Source organism: Hyla sarda, chromosome 8 (assembly GCF_029499605.1).
Source record: "Hyla sarda isolate aHylSar1 chromosome 8, aHylSar1.hap1, whole genome shotgun sequence".
Taxonomy (NCBI): Eukaryota; Metazoa; Chordata; class Amphibia; order Anura; family Hylidae; genus Hyla; species Hyla sarda.
Window position 1 is genome coordinate 135,161,985 of NC_079196.1, and position 20,607 is coordinate 135,182,591.

At 44.6% G+C, this 20,607-nt stretch overlaps 2 protein-coding genes across 2 annotated transcripts in view; one reads left to right on the forward strand and one right to left on the reverse strand.

The window, feature by feature from the left end:
- HSPD1 (heat shock protein family D (Hsp60) member 1) overlaps nucleotides 1-2,698 on the reverse strand; it is a 224,534-nt gene extending 221,836 nt beyond the window's left edge. The window contains exons 1-2 of the mRNA XM_056536660.1: nucleotides 2,559-2,698; nucleotides 2,135-2,310 (exon numbers count right to left, since the gene is read on the reverse strand). Of these exons, the coding sequence (XP_056392635.1) occupies nucleotides 2,135-2,308 (174 nt within the window). The 5' untranslated portion in view covers nucleotides 2,309-2,310; nucleotides 2,559-2,698. The remainder of the gene's footprint in view (nucleotides 1-2,134; nucleotides 2,311-2,558) is intronic.
- Nucleotides 2,699-2,975: 277 nt separating this feature from the next.
- Nucleotides 2,976-20,607, forward strand: part of HSPE1 (heat shock protein family E (Hsp10) member 1) — a 35,378-nt gene continuing 17,746 nt past the window's right edge. The window contains exons 1-2 of the mRNA XM_056534115.1: nucleotides 2,976-3,112; nucleotides 8,389-8,553. Coding sequence (XP_056390090.1) covers nucleotides 3,110-3,112; nucleotides 8,389-8,553 — 168 coding nt within the window. The 5' untranslated portion in view covers nucleotides 2,976-3,109. The remainder of the gene's footprint in view (nucleotides 3,113-8,388; nucleotides 8,554-20,607) is intronic.

A 20,607-nucleotide genomic window follows, 5' to 3' on the forward strand; every position in this document is an offset into this window, starting at 1 on the left:
AAGCCACTGCAGATCATTGATTTAAAGCGCCCGCTTTAAATCAATGATCTGCAGCGGTGTCGCAGGGGGTTAAATAGCCGAGAACTTATACCGGAATATCGGTATAAGTTATCGGCATTGGTATCGGCCCTAAAAAAACGATATCGGTCTATCCCTAATCTAAAATCGCCCACCTATAACTTTTTCATTTTTCCGTATATAGGGCGGTATGAGGGCTCATTTTTTTTGCGCCGTCATCTCTACTTTTTAATCGATACCACATTTGCGCATATTATCTCTCTCTATATCTATCTCTATCTCTATCTATATATATTTCTATATCTATCTCAAAAATTTTTTTGACATTTTTTTTTTATGCCATTCACCGTACGGGATGACTAACATATTTTTAAAGTTTCGGACATTTACGCACGCGGCTATAGCAAATATGCGGGCGATCCGATCATCCAGAGTACCACACTGCCGCAGATACCATGATCTGTATTGATCACGGCATCTGAGGGGTTAATGGCTGACATCCACGCGATCGCGGATGTCGGCCATTACCGACGGGTCCCCAGCTGCTGACAGCAGCCGGAACCTGCCGTGTATGACGCAAGCACCGTTGCGATGCTTGCAGTCATACACAGGATGTACATTTACGTTCATGGTCGTTAAGGGGTTAAATGAATTATTTCTATAATATAGGTGATAGAGGCATTAAAAATAAATAAAAAATAGATAGTACATGATCAGGATTAGGTACAGAGTAACTTTTTTGCTACGCTTTAACCCCTTAACGACACAGGACATAAATGTACATCCTGGTACTTAATGCACCAAGACGTACATTTACATCCTGTACATGACGCAAGCACTGGAGCGATACTCAATTCATGTGTGTAAGGTCCCGGCTGCTATCAGCCGACAGGGACCCACCAGTAATGGTGGGCATCATCGATCGCGTTGATGTCAGCCATTAACCCATTAGATGCTGTGATCAAAATTTATCATTTCATCATTTCATACCAAGTCCAAAATTGCTGCTTCTTTGTCACATCACACTCCAAAAATTGTAAATGAGAAAGTGTCATTACAAAGTACAGGTCGCACAAAAAACAAGCCCTCATGGGTCTATAGGTGAAAAAAAAATATGAGTTATGGATTTTAAAAGGAGAGGAAAAAATGAAGAAAAAAAAATTGTTATGGTGCACTTACTTGTAAATTACCATATTTATCGGGATATACCACGCACCGGCCTATAACACGCACCCTCATTTTACCAAGGATATTTGGGTAAAAAGTTTTTCACCCAAATATCCATGGTAAAATGAGGGTGCGTGTGTGCACGTGTATACCCCGATACACCCCCAGGAAAGGCAGGGGGGAGAGAGAGGCAGTCTGTGCGGTCTAGAGCCCTTCTGCCGGCTCTTCTCTCCCCCTGGCTATTAGTGCCGGCGCCGATAGCCAGGGGGAGAGAAGCGGCAGTGGCACCCATTGCTGGCGCCGCTGCCCCGTTGCCTTCCCCCATCAGGGGGAGAGAAGCGGGCAGCGACGGCCTCTCTCCCCCTGCCTCTCCTGGGGGTGTATCGGCTTATAACACGCACATAGACTTTAGGCTAAAAATTTTAGCCTAAAAAGTGCGTGTTATACGCCAATAAATACGGTATTCTGCGCAAAGTCGATGCACAGGATTTTCTGCTGCAGTTTTCAATGTAAACTAAACAACAGCACAGATTCTAATCTGCAGTTACATATCCTGCACAGGATACTATACTGTAAATAGACCATTAGGGTACATTCACACACAGTATTCTGCACAGATTGGTTGTGCAGGATTTGTAACTGCAGATTAGAAGCTGTGCTCAGTGATTTAGTTTACATTGAAATCTGCTGTAGAAAATCCTGCACATCAATCTACAATGTATACTGTATGTGTGAACCTAGGCAGGCAGGAGGCGGGGTGGGTAGTGGTAACAGCTAATGCACAGGATTTTCTGCTGCAGATTTCAATGTAAACTGAATGACTGAGCATAGCTTCTACTCAGCAGTTACAAATCCTGCATGTGTGAACGTACCCTAACACCTTTTCTTGTTTCCTCTCCAATAAGACAAAATTGGGGGGGGGGGGATAAAGTAGAAAATCAGAAAATACCTTTGGTCCCATTGTGACTGCAACAGCATCAGCCAAGAGGTCAACTCCTTGTAGCATAAGTGCTCTGGCATCTGCTCCAAATTTTACATCTTTTGCATAAGCTCGACAGAGGAGAGGGGGAAACGCATGATAAGCTGGTCGCAACTTTTGTATAAGAGCCGGTAAGCGAAGCATTTCTAAATTAAAGGGAATAAAAAAGATAAATAACCAAAACATATCAAGAACTTCAATGCATAATGACATGGAGGATAAAGTAGCGTGGAACCTTAATACAGTAAACACTCCCACAATGTCAACCAGGAGCCCGAGGAGAAAAAAAAAACTACAATTATTAAATAAAACGATGCTTATAGTTATTTCAGAAAACAATGCTGACATCACTACAGTAGAAAAAGAGACAACCTATACTTAAACTCCGTCTTACCGCACAAAACGTTCAGATCACCAAGATGGTCGCTGCCGCTATCACACACGTGCCTGCAAGTAACTAGCAGACGTAAGACTTCAAACCATGTAGCTGCGGCCAAAGTCACGTGTGTAAGTCAGAGCCGGAAGAACGTCCGCCCAGGAACAAGCACACATCGTAAACTAATCCCGCCCACTACAATTTAGTCAAATAGTATGTCAGCTAAGAGAAGATCACACCGAACACGCCGAGATTATAACGTATGCTAGTTTCAGGGGACTGCTTTCCAGAACGTTCTGGATAAAGTTTGGTGTTCAAGGTTAAAGATGTCATTGGTATACTTCCCGGAAGTAGTTTATTAGTACGTCACCGTCCCTGCCCTCTTGATGAGTCATGACCGACGGGGCTTATTCAATATCTTACAGTGGGTTGTAGTGTGTGTTTTGCAATAGGGTGAATGAACGAAGGTCAATAACGCCCTCTTCGGCTGACGCAGGCGCACTAGAAGTTAAGTACTCACGTGGACACTAACGAATCTTTCTATTCGGGCATTGGAAAGATTAGCAGTCATGGTGAGTAGTGTCTTCTCGCGGATGTTGAATGGTTTTAGTATCTGGTTTGCGATATCTTGTCGAAGTCAAGTCACAGTGATATTGATGGTTTAATGACTTTACAGACAAGTCTGTTGAACGGACTCCAGTTTAGCTTGTTGGAGATCGTTTTCTTTCTTTTGGAGGGTAGCCGATTTCCATAATGTCCGTGGCCGTCTGGGTAAAGGGACATACTAAAAGGAATGACAGAATGGCATGTCCATAGAGAATAATGGGCCAGAGTGGAATGCCCATAGAGTATAATGGAAATGTGATATTTGCACTAGAGACACAACTATTTCATATATCTAATCTTTATCAGACATTCTCCAAACTCTGATGATGATCTGAATAGATTAAAAGCAATTATCACTGTTTTCAGTAGAATCAAAAAATGGAATGCACATAGACTATAATGGGAAGCAAAACTTGATGTGGAGTCTGAACCATGTAAAATATATAATAACTCTTTAGCAAGGCATACTCTGCGAGTTCAGTGGAATTATTTAAAATTAAGATTGAGTGGGATTATAATTGGTTTCTATAAAATGACAAGGGGATTGACAAAATAGAATGCCGATAGACTATAATGGGAAGTGATATATGAGCTCATTTGCACATAAAGCTGTGTTATTTAGGAAATTAACCCATTGGGGATGGAGCCCATTATGACCCTAAGGACCAGAGTATTTTTTGCACATCTAACAACTGTCACTTTATGCATTAAAGGAGTACTCTGATACAGAGTATTCCTGCTCCGTCCTGCCCGGGCTGCTAAAAAAGTGAAAATGAACCATCTCTCACCTTCCTGGGTTCCCGCGGAGCACCACTACAGCTGATCGGTTCTCCGGTCCATCCTCTTCATCCTTCCGTGTGTAACGAAGCGTAACATGGCGCTCAGCCTATCTCTGGCAGCCGCGATGTTCTGCCTCGGCTGGCGATAGGCTGAGCGCCACGTGAAGCTTCGTTGCACACGGAAGTATGAAGAGGATTGACCGGAGGACCGATCAGCTGTAGTGGCGCTCCGCGGGAACCCAGGAAGGTGAGAGATGGTTTATTTAAATTTTTTTTTTGCAGGATGGAACAGGAATACTCTGCACCAGAGTACTGCTTTAATAACTCTGGGATGCTTTTACTTATAAATTTGATTCCGATATTTGTTTTTTTCATGACATATTTTACTTGGTGGTAAATTTTCATTGATCACCACGGAAAAGAATGAATAGGATGAATGAATTGGACGTCACTCCCCGGGGTAAAGTGCTGTATTCTTTATTTTCTTAGGTGCATAGATCGGGGGTGCACACGGACGGGTTCAGGGACGCAGCTTGTCAGACAGAGACGGGTTACAGCTGTTGCGTGTGCCTGAAGCACGCTTCATCAGACCCTACCTGTTCCGCTCGTGCACTGCTAGATAAAGGTAACACCAGTGACACGGGCGCAGCAGGTGTACACTAATTAGTGAACAATAAAAATATACAAAAAAATTGTTAACACGTGTGACAAACATGCAATTTTTTCATGCAATATTAGATGATCATTTTTACAAGAATACGCTATAGTCTACTCTTTCGTTTAAGCCAAGATTACCTGCGGCATTCAATTTTCAATTCAAATCTTCTGAGAGTGAATACAGGATGGTAGAGGAATTTAAAGGGGGGATTAAATTCACTTTCTGCCCACATATTACGCCAGGGAGCAATCCCGATGTATTCCATAACAAAGTACTCCAGGAGGTTAAAATCACTTGTATACAGAAAACATCCCTGCAATCTTGGAATAGGTGAAAGGTCTGCACTGGAATGCTTAAAAAAGATGGATGATGTAGTGATCAAAAGATCAGATACCTGCGACCATTTAATAAATTTGGTGCTCCTACGCATTACCAGCACACACAGTGTAGAAAAATGCTTCACTTACACCTACAATGATAATTTCCTCCCTTATATGTCACAAAAAAATAGTTTCAGAATCTCTTTGCTCAGTAAAACCATAGTTATTACTAGGGATCAACCAATGTCGTTTTTTTTTAGGGCCGATACTTTGTGGAGGTTAGGGCCGATAGCTGATAACTTTATACCGATATTCCGGCATAAGTTAATGGCTATTTATCCCCCCACCCCCCGGCGACACCGCTGCAGATCATTGATTTAAAGCGGGCGCTTTAAATCAATGAACTGCGGCGGCTTTTGCAGTGCCAGAGACCACCACCTGTCCTGGGGTCCTGACTCCTATCACCGCGCAGAGGTGCACGGGGTGCATACAGGGAAGCAGAGGTGCACAGGGTTTTACAGAGGCCTTCATGTCAGCGTTCATTGCACAACAGCTTTGAGAGAATTTTGCAAGTGGAGTTTTAGATTAAATCGCTAACTTGTCTAGGACAAAGGGCATACCTGCACGCCCTCAGGGTTTACGGTCACCGCCGTTAACCGGGCGGTGAACAGGATGCCTGCTGAAATCGTTCAGCAGGCATCCCTTGCCAATGCCTGGGGGGCTCCTGAGCCCCCCCATGTTGGTCAATTCAGACCTGAGATTTGCGGCGAATACAGGTCATGTTGGTCTCCATTGACCCGGTAAATAAGGGTGTTAGGGGCTGTCCAAGACAGCTTCGATCACCCTGAAGTGATAGGATTGAGGTGGCAGGGGTGCCACCCCTCCTATCTCTGCTATTGGCCGGTCAGAAGCGACCGACCAATAGCAGATCGGGGAGGTGGCGCTTGGGTTAAAGTTCAGTTCCCCCATTCTACCCACTCACGGTAGTCCGGACAGAGCGGGAGAAATGTGATGTGAGCAGTGGAAGTCCCTTACCGATTGCATGCGGTGATCCTCCTCTAGGTGTGGCGGGCAGGGATTGTGCTGTTGACGGGAGCCAGGAGGTGAGTACTTGCCTAGCAATATCTGGAAGGCCACAGTTTGGAGATCACTGTGCAGTGGTCTCTAAATTGTAGCCATTCAGATCTTGCATAACTACAACTCCCAACATGCTCGAACAGCAAATGGCTGGCTGGGCATGCAGAGAATTGTAGATATGCAACAGCTGGAGGCACACACATAAAACTCCCAGCATGCCCTTTAGTTATCAGTGCATGCTGGGAGTTGTAGTTTTGCCACAACTGGAGGCACACTGGTGAGGAAGCACCCAGTTAGGTAACAGACCTAACTCAGTGCTTCCCCACCAGTGAGCCTCCAGCTGTTGCAAAACTACAACTCCCAGCATGTATGGTCTGTCAGTGCATGCTGGGAGTTGTAGTTATGCAACATCTGGATGGCCACAATTTAGAGACCACTGCACAGTGATCTCCAAACCGTGGCCCTCCATATGTTGCTAGGCAAGTACTCACCTCCTGGCTCCAGTCAACAGCACGATCGCCGCCCGCCGCACCTAGAGGAGGATAGCCACCCGCAATCGGTAAGGGACCTCCACCGCTGGCCACATCAGTTCCCCCGCTCTGCCCGGACTACTGTGGTTGGGCAGAGCGGAGGAACTGAACTTTAACCCTCGCGCCACCTCCCCGATCTGCTATTGGTTGGTCGCTTCTGACCGGCCAATAGCAGAGATAGGGGGGTAGCACCCCTGCCACCTCAATACTATCACTTCAAGGGGATCGGAGCTGTCTTGGACATCCCCGAACACCCTTATTTACCGAGTCACCGGAGACCCATATGACCTGGAATCGCCACAATTCAGTCTCCAGTCTGAATGGACCAACATGGGGGTGGCCTCAGGAACACCCCAGGCATTGGCACGGGCAGCAGGCATCCCGTTCCGTTCACCGGCCGATTACCGGTGGTGACCGGAAACCTTGAGGGCATACAGGTACACCTTAGGTCCTATGACTTAATCTAAAATTAATGATTTAATCTAAAACTCCACTTGCAGAATTTCGATTGGCTGCTGCTGCCAAAATCGGTTTTCCCCACCTTCTCAATTTCCCCTCGATGAAGCTGTACATGCTACAGTGTTAATTCTCCTGTACATCCCTCCTGACATGATTTTCTCACAAAGCTGCTGTGCAATGAACGCTGACATGTAGGCCTCTGTAAAAACCCTGTGCATTTCTGCTTCCCCTGTATGAACCTTGTGCATTTCTGCTTCCCCTGTATGAACCTTGTGCATTTCTGCTTCCCCTGTATGAACCTTGTGCATTTCTGCTTCCCCTGTATGAACCTTGTGCATTTCTGCTTCCCCTGTATGAACCTTGTGCATTTCTGCTTCCCCTGTATGAACCCCGTGCATTTCTGCTTCCCCTGTATGAACCCCGACATAGAAATGCACAGGGCTCCTACAGTGATGTTCATGTCCTCTACAAACCCCATGCATTTCTATGTCCTCTTTATGGGGCTAATGAACACCCCATGAAAAAGCAGAAACCAGCCCATGCAGTTCGTTCTCCCCCTTGCAGCCTGAGGAAACCTGCGTTATACACAGCACACTAATATAACTCAGCCCTGGTTGGGATGCACTGGCATACACACACAAAAGGGACTACAACTCCCAGCATGTATCATTCAGGAGTCCTCAGTCTGTGGTATAACACCAGCATGCTGCCTCTGTAGTCTCCTGGGGGTTGTAGTTCACCACACCTCTACAGGGCATACACCAGTGTGGGAGCCACTGGCATACACACACACAACAGGGACTACAACTCCCAACACACACACACCAGGGACTACAACTCCACCACCTCCCAGTCCCTGCAGTGTATACATCCTCAGCCCGTGCACAGTAAACACAGACAGAGGTCAGGCAGGGGAGATGAGGAGCACTGCTCTGGCTTCTTTCTCCCCCGTGCAGACCTGCATCCTCCTGAGCTCAGGGAGGCAGGGAGGGGAGATGAGGGAGGGGCGTGTACTCTCTCCCCGTGCGTACCTGCGTCCTCACAAGCTCAGCGAGGGGAGATGAGGGAGGGGGCATGTACTTTCTCTCTCCCCGTGCATACCTGCGTCCTGAGCTCAGGGAGAGGAGGGAGGGGGCGTCTATCTTCTCTCTCCCCTTAGTCTGCCCTCCCCCAGCTCTAGCTTCGGAAATGTTCGGAGGGCTGGGAGAGGAGCGGACGCAAGTTTGCACGGGGCGCAAATTTTCTCCTCACACCGGGACCACCCCGCTATGACACGGTTTCTGCTCCTGAGCCATCGTCATAGAAGGGGAGCCCTTCGTCCTTAAGGAGTTAAGCAATAATTTTGTCTCTCTAAAATACCCCTTTTTTGTGTGTGTATAATTTCTAGATTTCATGTTGTTTTTCTTTTCTTATGTACAGGCAGGAAAAGCTTTCAAGAACTTTCTTCCTTTACTTGACCGTGTTCTTGTTGAACGGCTTTCTCAAGAGACCATTACCAAAGGAGGAATTGTTCTTCCTGAAAAATCTCAAAATAAAGTCTTGCAGGCAATGGTGGTAGCAGTTGGTGGTGGGTCTAAAGGAAAGGTAAGTTATATTAACCCCCTTAAAGAGGCACTGTCATCTGTTAAACTTTTCATATATTGCAGGACTCCTTATAATAGGACATTTCACAATATACACCTTTTTTTTTTTTTTTTTTTTTTTTTTAACAATTTCACCTGAAATTCAAGGTCAAAATAGCCGCCACTAGGGGTTGCCTGTCTTTTAGCCAGACAGACTAGTTTAGATTTTACAGCATACTGGATACCGGCTGTAAAGCATACCGGTATCCAGTATAGGAGATTTCTATTGTGTATGCAAAACTACAGATAAAGGATGTGTGGACATACATGGAGCTGTAGTTTTACAACAGCTGGAGGCAACACTGCTCTAACACAGTTATTTACAAACATTGTAGCTTCAGTTGTTACTAAACTACAACTCCCAGCATGCTGAAATAATCAAAGCTTTCTCGGACTCCTGAATGACAAAGTTGATCAGACATTCAGGAGTCTGTGAAAGATGAATGACACGCATGGTGACAGCTATGCTTATTAGCATCCAGCTTTACTAGGAGAAGATAAAACAGATAGAACATGTATTCATAAAAATGCTGTACTTTTATCGAAAAAATCCTTGCACTAATTTTATAAAGATCTATTCTTATATTTATACATTTTATCCTGTGATGAATTCACCATAATATCTTCTGATTACTGCAGGCAAACTCCAAGCATCTTCCTTAGTGTAATATGTACAGCATGAAACCAGAGAGGAAAGGGTTACATAGTAGAGCGTACTGATTGGCTGACTGCACAGGCTTGCTCCTGTGAGGGAGACAGACTGACACGCCCCCTCCAGTCTGCACAATGAAAAAGTAACTCACCAGCAGATAAATGCTTATATCTCTGGATATATAGGTCCGAGACACATAAAAATTATATGCACATGATCGGGATTGGGACCTGAGTAATATATCACTTTTTTTATTTTTTTTGCACTATGACAGGTATGCTGTCAGAGAACTGTCCTGAACATCTGGTAGAAATGCTGAGTCAGCACAGGCACTGTGATTGGCTGAGGTGCACACACCCGCCTCGTACTATTGGGTGGTGAGGATGCAGTCTAGCTCTGCTCACTATTTTGTTGCCTGGACACAGTTCTCTGCAACCCCTCCTCTCTCATGTACTCGGCTTTTCCTGATATCTGTGCTTTTCCCCAGCTTTTCCTTAGGCTTTTCCCTTGCTGCCTGTACACAGTTCTCTACAACCCCTCCACTCTCATGTACTCAGCTCTTCCCTATCTCTGTGCTTATCCCCAGCTTTTCAGTTTTCCCCAGCTTTTCCCTTGCTGCCTGGTCACAGTTCTCTGCAACCCCTCCACTCTCATGTACTAAGCTTTTCCCAATGTCTGTGCTCGCTCTGGCAGCTGTCAACCCCCAATCACCCCCCTCCCCAAATTTGCTTTATTTTTATTTATTTTTGGTTTAGTTCCAATACATGCAAAGGGAATAAACATGTGTATAGCAAAACATGTGTTCCAATAGCAACAACTGAAATGGATAGTAAAGCCCGAAGTGGGTGTATTCAGTGTTTGAACTGGAGGCTCTAATCCCCAGCAAAGTCCATTCCACAATACACACTCAAGAAGTCAACACTCTTTATAAACTTGCTTTTATTTATAAAGAGATACAAAAATACATACTTCAAAAATACATGATGTATTCACCCAATGTGCAAATACTCTGTCCTTTTGCGGAGTACTTATAAGGCAGTATCTTGGATTCACTCCATCAGGAGCTTTTAATTTGCTGGTTCCTTCTGTGTCCACCTAGGGTTGAGAGCTCACTGAGTGACTACTACGTTTCAGGAGCTTCCGCCCCCTTTTGTCAAGTCTAAACAGTGCACACCTATCGCCACAATACGTACGTATAAACTCTCGCGAGCTTCATGTCTGCGAATTAAAAACAAAGCCTTATGTAAAAAAAAATATTTAATGCAATTAAAAACTGTGTTCATGGATTTAGTACCTACAAAAAGACATTGAAATTGCATTGTTCATTACTCCCATGTGGGGACAGAGCGTTCAACCGCTGAATCCGTTGTAGGAGTCTTCTCCTTGATCTGTATACTATTAACCCCTTCTATTTCTTCCACAATCATCAATCTCAGGTCACTGACTTGATGCTGTGTGCTGAAATGTCGGGCAAGGCTGGTTTCTCCATATTAATCCTCCTTTACCTCTTTTTCACCTTCTACTCTTTTTGAGGAATTTTCTAATGGCACTTCTATGTTAATTTTACTCCAGTGTTTCCGAAACGCGGTCCTCAAGCCCCCCCAACAGGTCATGTTTTCTGGATTTCCTCAGTCTTTCACAGGTGATATAACTGTGGTGATGCCTGATTCACTGACCATAATTATATCACCTGTGAAAGAGAAAGTAAATCAAGAAAACATGACCTGTTGGGGGTGCTTGAGTACCACGTTTGGGAAACACTGATTTAGTATTATTTTTATGGGTTGTGTAGTCTGTCCAATATAATCCTTGCCACAAGGGCATTTGATCATATACACAACCTGTTGGGAGTCACATGTGTACCGACCTTGAACGGGGAATGGGGTACCTCTTATTGGGTGTATGATTTTATCCCCTTTTATGATGCACGAGCAGTTTTTGACCTCACGGAAATGGCCCCAGTCTTCTTGTTTTAAGGAATGTCTGTTTATCAAATTTTTTTTTTTCTTTAATATCTGCTCGAATTAAATCATCCTCAATTGTGCACTGTTTAGACTTGACAAAGGGGGCGGAAACTCCTGAAACGTAGTCGTCGCTCACACAGTGTGCTCTCAACCCCAGGTGGACGCGGAGGAAAACGGCAAATTAAAGGCTCCTGATTTTCCGTGTACGCCATTGACTGTGCGGTTTAATGAACATATTTTTATAGTTTGGTCATTTATGCACGTGTCGTTATATATTTGTGTGTGTGTGTGTGTGTGTGTGTGTGTGTGTGTGTAAGAAGGCTAAACCATTTAGCCTGAGCTTGTGGGAGGGGCGGGGATTTGCTATAAGAACCCACGGCAGTACCTTTTACTGACGCCGCGGGTTCTTCACGTGACATGGATCAGCGAATGCATGGTGTCAGCTGACCGGAAGTCTTTGCAGTGCGTGTTCTGGGCATACGCGAATACAGTATGTTCTGGGGTTTCACTCTTTTTTTAGTTTGTCTCGTTGCATTTTCTCAGATAGTACGCGCATATAGTTTGTTCCTTGCATACGATCACATAGTTCATTTGTGCATACTCACATAAAGTTCATTCAGTCTGCACACGCAGTGTTTCAGTGCATACACTCATGTAGTTGACCTGTTTGTGAAAAAAAAAAAAAAAAAAGTGTGTGTGTGTGTGTATAGTTGGTTCTGTGCATTCGCCCATATAGTTTGTTCCATGCATACAGTTCGTTTGTGCATACGTGCTTATGGTCAGTTTTGTGTATACCTTCACGGTGGTTCTGGGCATATGCTCATATAGTTTGTGCTTGGCATAAGCGCATATAATCTATTGTGTATAAGTTCTCTTAGTTATTAGGTGCATACGCTCATATAGTTTGTTCTGTTCATTTGAGCGTATAGTTGTTCTCTGCACGGTTATGTACACATGCATACAGTTCTGTGGATACGGTTATAATCATTTTGTGCATACGGGCACCTAGTTGTTCTCAGCATACGCTCACTTTGTTAGTCCTACGCATAGTGCATACAGTTTGTTTTGGGATACGCTCATATAGTTAGGTGCACATGCTCAGTCTTGTGAATACACTCACTTAGTCTGTTCTTTGGATATGCCCATGTGATTGGTTCCGTGCAGGCAGTCTTAGTGTCTCTAGCTGTATGCTCACATAGTTTGGTCCGTGCTTATCCTTATTAGCTTATAGTTGTTCTGTGCTTATGCGGATACAGTTTGTTTGTGCATCTACTTATTTCGTTGCTCGGTGCATGCACTCATATAGTTCATGCTTACACTCGCGTAGTCTGTTCTGCTTGTACGCCTATATTATTGGTTCCAGGTATACAGTCTGTTTGTTTTGGTCATACGCGCATATTTTTGCTGTGCATTTATTCATTTAGTTGGTTCTAGCCACACACGCATGTTAGTTGTTCCAGTCATACACTCATATTTTTTATTCAGGCCACACTATTGCATAGTTATTCAGGCCGTACAGTCTTATAGTTTGTTCTGCACATTCGCCCATACAGGGATGTGGAATTTCTATCGCCCGACGCCCGGGACTAGCAGTTTTGGGCGCCGGGCAGGTGAATTTGTCCAGCCCTTAGCCCGGCTTCGGGCAAGCAGGGCCGGACCTGACAAGTGTGGCGGATCTGCAGTCTGTATGGAGCGGGCTCCCGACTCCTGCCCGCTCCATACTCTGCAGCCTGTGTCCTCCGAAGCAGAGCAGGGGAGATGAGAAGCTGTGTATGTCTTCTCTCCCCTGCTCTGCAGATATGCGGGGGGAGATGAGGGGGCGTGGCTTCTTGCTCCCCGTGCAGACCTGCGTCCTCTGCCTTCACTCCCCCCAGCTGTAGCTTCGGAGAGCTGAGGGGAGGAGGCGCGTCTGCACGGGGAGATGTTTGCGGCGCTCTGCAGTATGCTGTTCTCAGTAGCCGGGGGCCGCCGCTAATAGCCAGCATGCAGCGATCGCCGCGGCTGGCTATTAACCCTTTAGATCGCCGCTGTCAAAGCTGACAGCGGCGTCTAAAGGGACAAGTGAATGCTCCCCCCGCCCGCCCCCCCCCCCCCCCCGCAGCACGATCGCAGGGGGGCGATCCATTATGGAGGTAGCCGGAGGACTTAACTCTGCTTCCTCCAGTCCCAGCTCTGTCATTGATAGAGCCATGCTGGACCAGGCTCTATCAATTGATCACAGAGCACACAGATTAATAGAGTTCAATAGAATCTATTCATCTGTCTGAGGAATCTAATGATTCCTCATATGTCTAATAAAGTGTAAAAAAAAAAAAAAAGTTTTAATAAAAGTTTGAGAGACACACATTAACCTAGTGGTCTTCAAACTGTGCCCCTCCAGATGTTACAAAACTACAATTCCCAGCATGCCAGGACAGCCGTTGGTTGTCCGGGCATGCTGGGAGTTGTAGTTTTGCAACATCTGGAGGGCCACAGTTTGAAGACCGCTGCATTAACCCCTTCCATGTTAAAAGTTCAAATCACCCCCTTTCCCTATATAAAAATAAACATATTTGGTATCGCTTCGTGCGTAATTGTACAACCTATGAAAATATAACATTATGTATCCCGTACGGTAAATGTAAAAAAAAATATCAAACCACAGATTTGCAATTTTTATAATATCCCAGAAAAAAAGTTAAAAAGCGATTAAAAAGTCAGATCAATACCAAGATGGTACCGATACAAAAAACAGATTATGGCGCAAAAAATTAGCCCTCATACAGCCCGGTATGCGGAAAAAATAAATAAAGCTACAGGGGTTAAAAAATGGCAATTAAAAAAAATTTGATTAAAGTCCAGAATTAGTAAAACATGATGTAAACGATACAAATCTGGTATTGCTGTAATCAGGCGCCTAAAGTATAAAACTAACATGTTATCTCAACCACAAGGTAAATGGCGCAGAAAAGAAAAACACCAAATCTGCTAAATTATCTTTTACTATTTCAATTTCACTTCCCTTAATAAATATATATATATATATATATATATATATATATATATATAATATAATGTTATTGAAAAATTAAAAGGTATCATTATAGTAGGTAGTTATGGCTATTATAGGGCGAGGAGGAAAAAATGAGAGCGTAAAAGCGAAAATTGGCCGGACAAGTAGATCGTCATGAGGGACAAGTAGATTTTGCTCCATTTTAGTCCCGTGGACAAGTAGTTTTTTGTAAAATTTCCACACCCCTGGCCCATATACTTTGTTCTGATCTTACGCCATCTAGTTCGTTCTGTGCATACGCTTAAGTCTGTTCTGGCCATACACATATATTGTAAGGTCTGTACATACAGTTGTAGTTTCTCTTGGGTACATGCTCCCATAGTCTGCTCTGACAGTTTTTTGTTTTGTACAAAAAAGGGGAAAAAAGGTTGATCAGCTCACCACTTGCTGAGGGCATCAATGGATGGATGTGCGGTTGTCATGCGGTTTTTTGCAAGTGAAGTTTGGAGCACGGACAGTGCGGGCCGTATCCCGGAAGATGCAGATCAAAGGGAGTGCATTTACACTTGATCAGATATTTATGTGCATACGTTTATATAGCTGTCCGGGGCATACAGTCAGTTGTCCTGGCCATACGCTTGCATGGTGCACTGGTGTGAAGTGGGTCAGAAACTGTCTAGTTTCGTATCAGGTTTTATAGATGTAGTACAGTGGGTCAGACTACGTAGGCATAAATTTGTATGTAGTAGCACGCTTCAGTGCGCCATATAATACAGTTTCTACTGGGCATATGCGTGGTTCTGTGCATGCTCATATAGTTGGTCCAGTGCATACGCTCACTCATGCAGTTCATTCTAGCCACATGTTCATATAGTCTGTTCGCTGCATCCGCTCATAGTTTGTTCCGTGCATACGCAGGGGTGTGGAAATTTAAAAAGAAAACTACTTGTCCAAGGGACTAAAGCGGAACACAATCTACTTGTCCCTCAAGAAAATCCACTTGTCCTGGTAGATAAAATAATTTCAACCAAAATAGTACGATTTCCCCCCCCCCCCCCCCCCACACTAGACCACCAGGGATGGATATAACATCCCGTTAGACACTGCTGTCAACTTTAACAGCGGTGATCTAATGGTTTAACCCCTTAAGGACGCAGGACGTAAATGTACGTCCTGGTGAGGTGGTACTTAACGCACCAGGACGTACATTTACGTCCTAAGCATAACCGCGGGCATCGGAGCGATGCCCGTGTCATGCGCGGCTGATCCCGGCTGCTGATCGCAGCCAGGGACCCGCCGGCAATGGCCGACGCCCGCGATCTCGCGGGCGTCCGCCATTAACCCCTCAGGTGCCGGGATCAATACAGATCCCGGCATCTGCGGGAGTTTGCGATTAAAATGAACGATCGGATCGCCCGCAGCGCTGCTGCGGGGATCCGATCATTCATAACGCCGCACGGAGGTCCCCTCACCTTCCTCCGTGCGGCTCCCGGCGTCTCCTGCTCTGGTCTGTGATCGAGCAGACCAGAGCAGGAGATGACCGATAATACTGATCTGTTCTATGTCCTATACATAGAACAGATCAGTATTAGCAATCATGGTATTGCTATGAATAGTCCCCTATGGGGACTATTAAAGTGTAAAAAAAAATATGTAAAAAAATGTAAAAGTAAAAGTAAAAAAAAAGTGAAAAATCCCCTCCCCCCAATAAAAAAGTAAAACGTCCGTTTTTTCCTATTTTACCCCCAAAAAGCGTAAAAAACATTTTTTATAGACATATTTGGTATCCCCGCGTGCGTAAATGTCCGAACTATTAAAATAAAATGTTAATGATCCCGTACGGTGAACGGCGTGAACGAAAAAAAATTAAAAAAGTCCAAAATTCCTACTTTTTTAATACATTTTATTAAAAAAAAATTATAAAAAATGTATTAAAAGTTTTTTATATACAAATGTGGTATCAAAAAAAAGTACAGATCATGGCGCAAAAAATGAGCCCCCATACCGCCGCTTATACGGAAAAATAAAAAAGTTATAGGTCATCAAAATAAAGGGATTATAAACGTACTAATTTGGTTAAAAAGTTTGTGATTTTTTTTTAAGCGCAACAATAATATAAAAGTATATAATAATGGGTATCATTTTAATCGTATTGACCCTCAGAATAAAGAACACATGTCATTTTTACCAGAAATTGTACGGCGTGAAAACAAAACCTTCCAAAATTAGCAAAATTGCGTTTTTCGTTTTAATTTCCCCACAAAAATAGTGTTTTTTGGTTGCGCCATACATTTTATGATATAATGAGTGATGTCATTACAAAGGACAACTGGTCGCGCAAAAAACAAGCCCTCATACTAGTCTGTGGATGAAAATATAAAAGAGTTATGATTTTTAGAAGGCGAGGAGGAAAAAACGAAAACGTAAAAATTAAATTGTCTGAGTCCTTAAGGCCAAAATGGGCTGAGTCCTTAAGGGGTTAATAGGTGGCCACAGCGATCGCTGGATGCCAGGCTATTAGTGGCGGGAGAGCTGTAGCTAGCTCCTTTTTTACACCCGAGGCAAGCCCAGAAAATTGCCCCCCCATCTGACCCCTATAACTCCAGTCTTTCCATATACAGCGATGAGGGTAATCTTGTGTGACATGATCTGTAATTTTTATCGGAACTTTTATTAGGAATTATTAGGGATGTAAGAAAAAATCGATTCTCGCGATAATCGCGATTTTTCATTTGCCGATACAGAATCGATTCAAAATATTTTTGAATCGATTCTTTTAGGGATGTGGAATTTTTAATAAAACGCACTTTATCTTACCTGCCAACGAGCCCCCGGAGCTCCGGTACAGGTGTTCGGTCCCCGGGCTGTATTCTTCTTACTTCCTGTTAGTCCGGCACGTCACATGGAGCTTCAGCCTATCACTGGCCGCAGCGATGTCCCGCCTCCGCTGGTGATAGGCTGAAGCTCCATGTGACGTGCCGGACTAACAGGAAGTAAGAAGAATACAGCCCGGGGACCGAACACCTGTACCGGAGTGTACCGGAGCTCCGCGGGCTCGTTGGCAGGTAAGATAAAGTGCGTTTTATTTTATTTTGCAGCCCGGACGGGATAACATGAGAAAAGTGAGCACCGGAGTACTAGATCGCCGCTGTCAAAGCTGACAGCGGCGTCTATTGGGATCTATGAATGCTCCCAGTTGGGCGATATATCGCGATGTATCGTCACCTAGACGGTATCGCGATATATCGGGATATATCGAATTGCCACACTGGTATCGCGATTCGAATCGCCAAATTCTTGGCGATTCGCACCCCTAGGAATTATATTCACATATATATACGCACTTCTTAGAATATTTTGATCACTATTTTTCAGTCTTCATAGGGACTTGTATATGGCGTCTTTTGCTTGGAAAACACTGAACAGCGCTGTGTTACTGTGGGGGTTCTGCTGGGTTCTGTCAGAAAATGCTGGAAGTTGCATTTAGTTACTAGATAACTACAACTCCAAGCATGCCCTGATACAGTCTATGGTTCTGTGGGTGTTGCAGCATGTTGCACTGTATAGTTAAGATTATTGTGTAACATGCTGGGAGTTGTAGTTTTGGTTTGTGTCGGCTGCAGAGCCATAGGATGTGTCAAGGAATACTGGGAATTACAGTTAGTAACTACAACTCCCAGCATGCCCTGATACAGCCTATGGCTCTGCAGCTGACTCGAACCAAAACTACAACTCCCAGCATGTTACACTTCATAGTTCTACAGTTTAGGTTATGGTGCAACATGCTGGGAGTTGTAGTTTTGGTTTGGGCATGTTTGCGTGCAACCGTGGGGCTCTTGGTTGGCGGGTGAGTATGAAGGGTGGGATTCTGGTGGTGCAATTTAGTGCGGGTGGCCAGAAGCCACTAAAAATAAATAAAATTAGATAGCACAACTGGCAGCAGCACTTGTCAGCCCGCCCCTGTACAAAACATACATACATATACACACACCGGGCCACTGCCCCTATATTATACATTACATATACACATCATACATACACCCGACGCTGCCCCCCATCATACATTACATACACATCACACATACATCATACACACATCATATATACACATGCACACATCATACATACACCTGCCGCTGCCCCTATATCATACATAACATACACACATCACATACACCATACAGCCATCATATATACACATGACACATACACCATACATATGCACACATCATACATACCCCCCCCCCCCAATCATAAATTGCATACATATACAACCACCCTTCCCGCCGCCTGCATGCTCTGTCTCCTCACCTGAGCCGGTGTGAGGTGAAATACCCAGCCCGTGCAGTGCAGTCTCCTCACACACGTCCTCTCCCCGCTCTGTATTTTCCCCCGTGATAAATGAGGTCCTGTGTAGACAGAGCAGGGGGAAGGGAGATGCTGTGTGTGGGGGAGGGAGGTTGTGTACGTCCTCATTCTCCCCCTGTCTTCTTGTATAATGCAGAGCTGTGCTCTCCATCCTCCGGGAGGGGGGAGGAGGGGGCGTGGCTTAATCGTCTGCATGGTGTTTGTTTTGGGCATGCGTTCATGGTGTTCGTGATGTGCATGATCTTGATGGTTATGATAGGCCCATGTTCATGTTGTCATGTTCGGTATACGTGTCAAGGAGTCATGCTAGGCATACGTTTACAGTGTTCGTACTCGGTATACGTCTATGTTCATTTGGTACATATGTTTCACGCCTTTTTACTGTGAATATGTTTGTATTCAGACCATACACTTATGTATTTGACGCAGCGCAGGTTTTGTCAAGTTAATCTGTGCACAGATAATCTGGTGGGTCTGCATGTTTATTAGTATTTGAGTCTGGCATACGAGTATATAGCGTGGTTACGTGTCACGTCTAAAAGTCAATCATGATTCGACCTGTCTCAGCTTCAGGTTGAAGTCCTCACTACTAGTTATACATATTGGTTGAGGCTTTTAATTTCGACTAGACCTGTCGCATCTACAGGTTGGTCCGGAAACAACCTGACACGTCTTCAGGTTGGCGACAAGGTCATCATTTACGTTGTGTTTATTTAGCAGGCAGGTTGTGCTACAGGTAGATAGCCTTATGGTTCAGTTGAGAATCCTCATGTCTATAGGTCAATCAGGGTTATGACCTGTCTCTGCTTACGTTTGACGGTAATACTAAGTCTTTTGTTTTCGGCCAGACCTGTCAAGTCTACAGGTTGGTTCATTTACAACCTGACACTGCTTTGGGTTGGCGACAATGTCTTTACATGTTTTCAGATGTTTATTAAGCATTCTGGTTGTGCATACAGGGATATAGCTTGGTTTCTGTCGAGGTTTTCGTCTGTTTCGGCTTCAGGTTTGCGATGATATTAGTTAAGTTATTGGTTTAAACTCGTGGCCTTGTTTGCTGCATAAGTGGTTTCATTGCCTGTCACAATCACAGGTCGGTTTCAGTTTGAACCTGACACGGTCTTTAGGTTGGTGACAAGTTAGGTATTTGTGCATACATGTTATTTTGCACTGGGGGTTGGGCATATGGTTTTGTTTTTGTTGAGACCTGTCACGTCTACAGGTCACAGAGCCTCCAACACGCAGAGAGTGTACACCACAGTTGGAAATGCGTAGAAATTTTTACTATAGATACCTAGAGGATGTCCCACATACCATTTCATTCTACTTGCTTTCATTGGGTTTTGCCACTCTTCACTGCATCAAGCTCATAATACTATTAAAGTATACCTGTCAGACATCCAGCTTTTCACGTTGTTTTGCCCTGACAGGGCATCGTTGCATCCTATGCCACCAACGCTGCTCTGAAGAGCTTTCAAAGAGGGAGGCTCACCAGCCCTCTTGCCATTGCCTTTGTCAACTGGCTCAGTCAGATGGTTGCAGACGCATTAGATAATTCCCCATTTGGGTATCAGGACAGCTTAACACTAAAGGCCGCTCTATCCTTAGGTTTATGGTTCCCTAAGGCTTGGGCAGTTTCATGCAGGTGCGTGGTCGAAGTTACATCGGGTTGTTGGGATGCAGATAACTACGCTTTGGAACTGTATAGTTGTACAACTGTATAACTATGTCATTTCCCGGTCAGGATGTCATCATACAGCGCTTTCCCCACATCCCACAAGTGGTGCCCCTTTCGAGTGTTGCAAGCTTTGTTTTTTTGCACGTTTAGGATCAAACGAGGGTCAGCCATGGTTGGTTAAGGGGGCGGCACTCACCACTACGTCAATTGGTCAGGCATGTAAATATCCTCACTACATCCTTAGGTAATGACCCATCCGTGGTATTCGATCACTTTCCACGCTTCGGGGCAGCGACATCAACGTCGTGCCATGGTGTGAATAGAACCGCTGTTGCTGTTTAGAGGGGCCGCCCTCACTACGG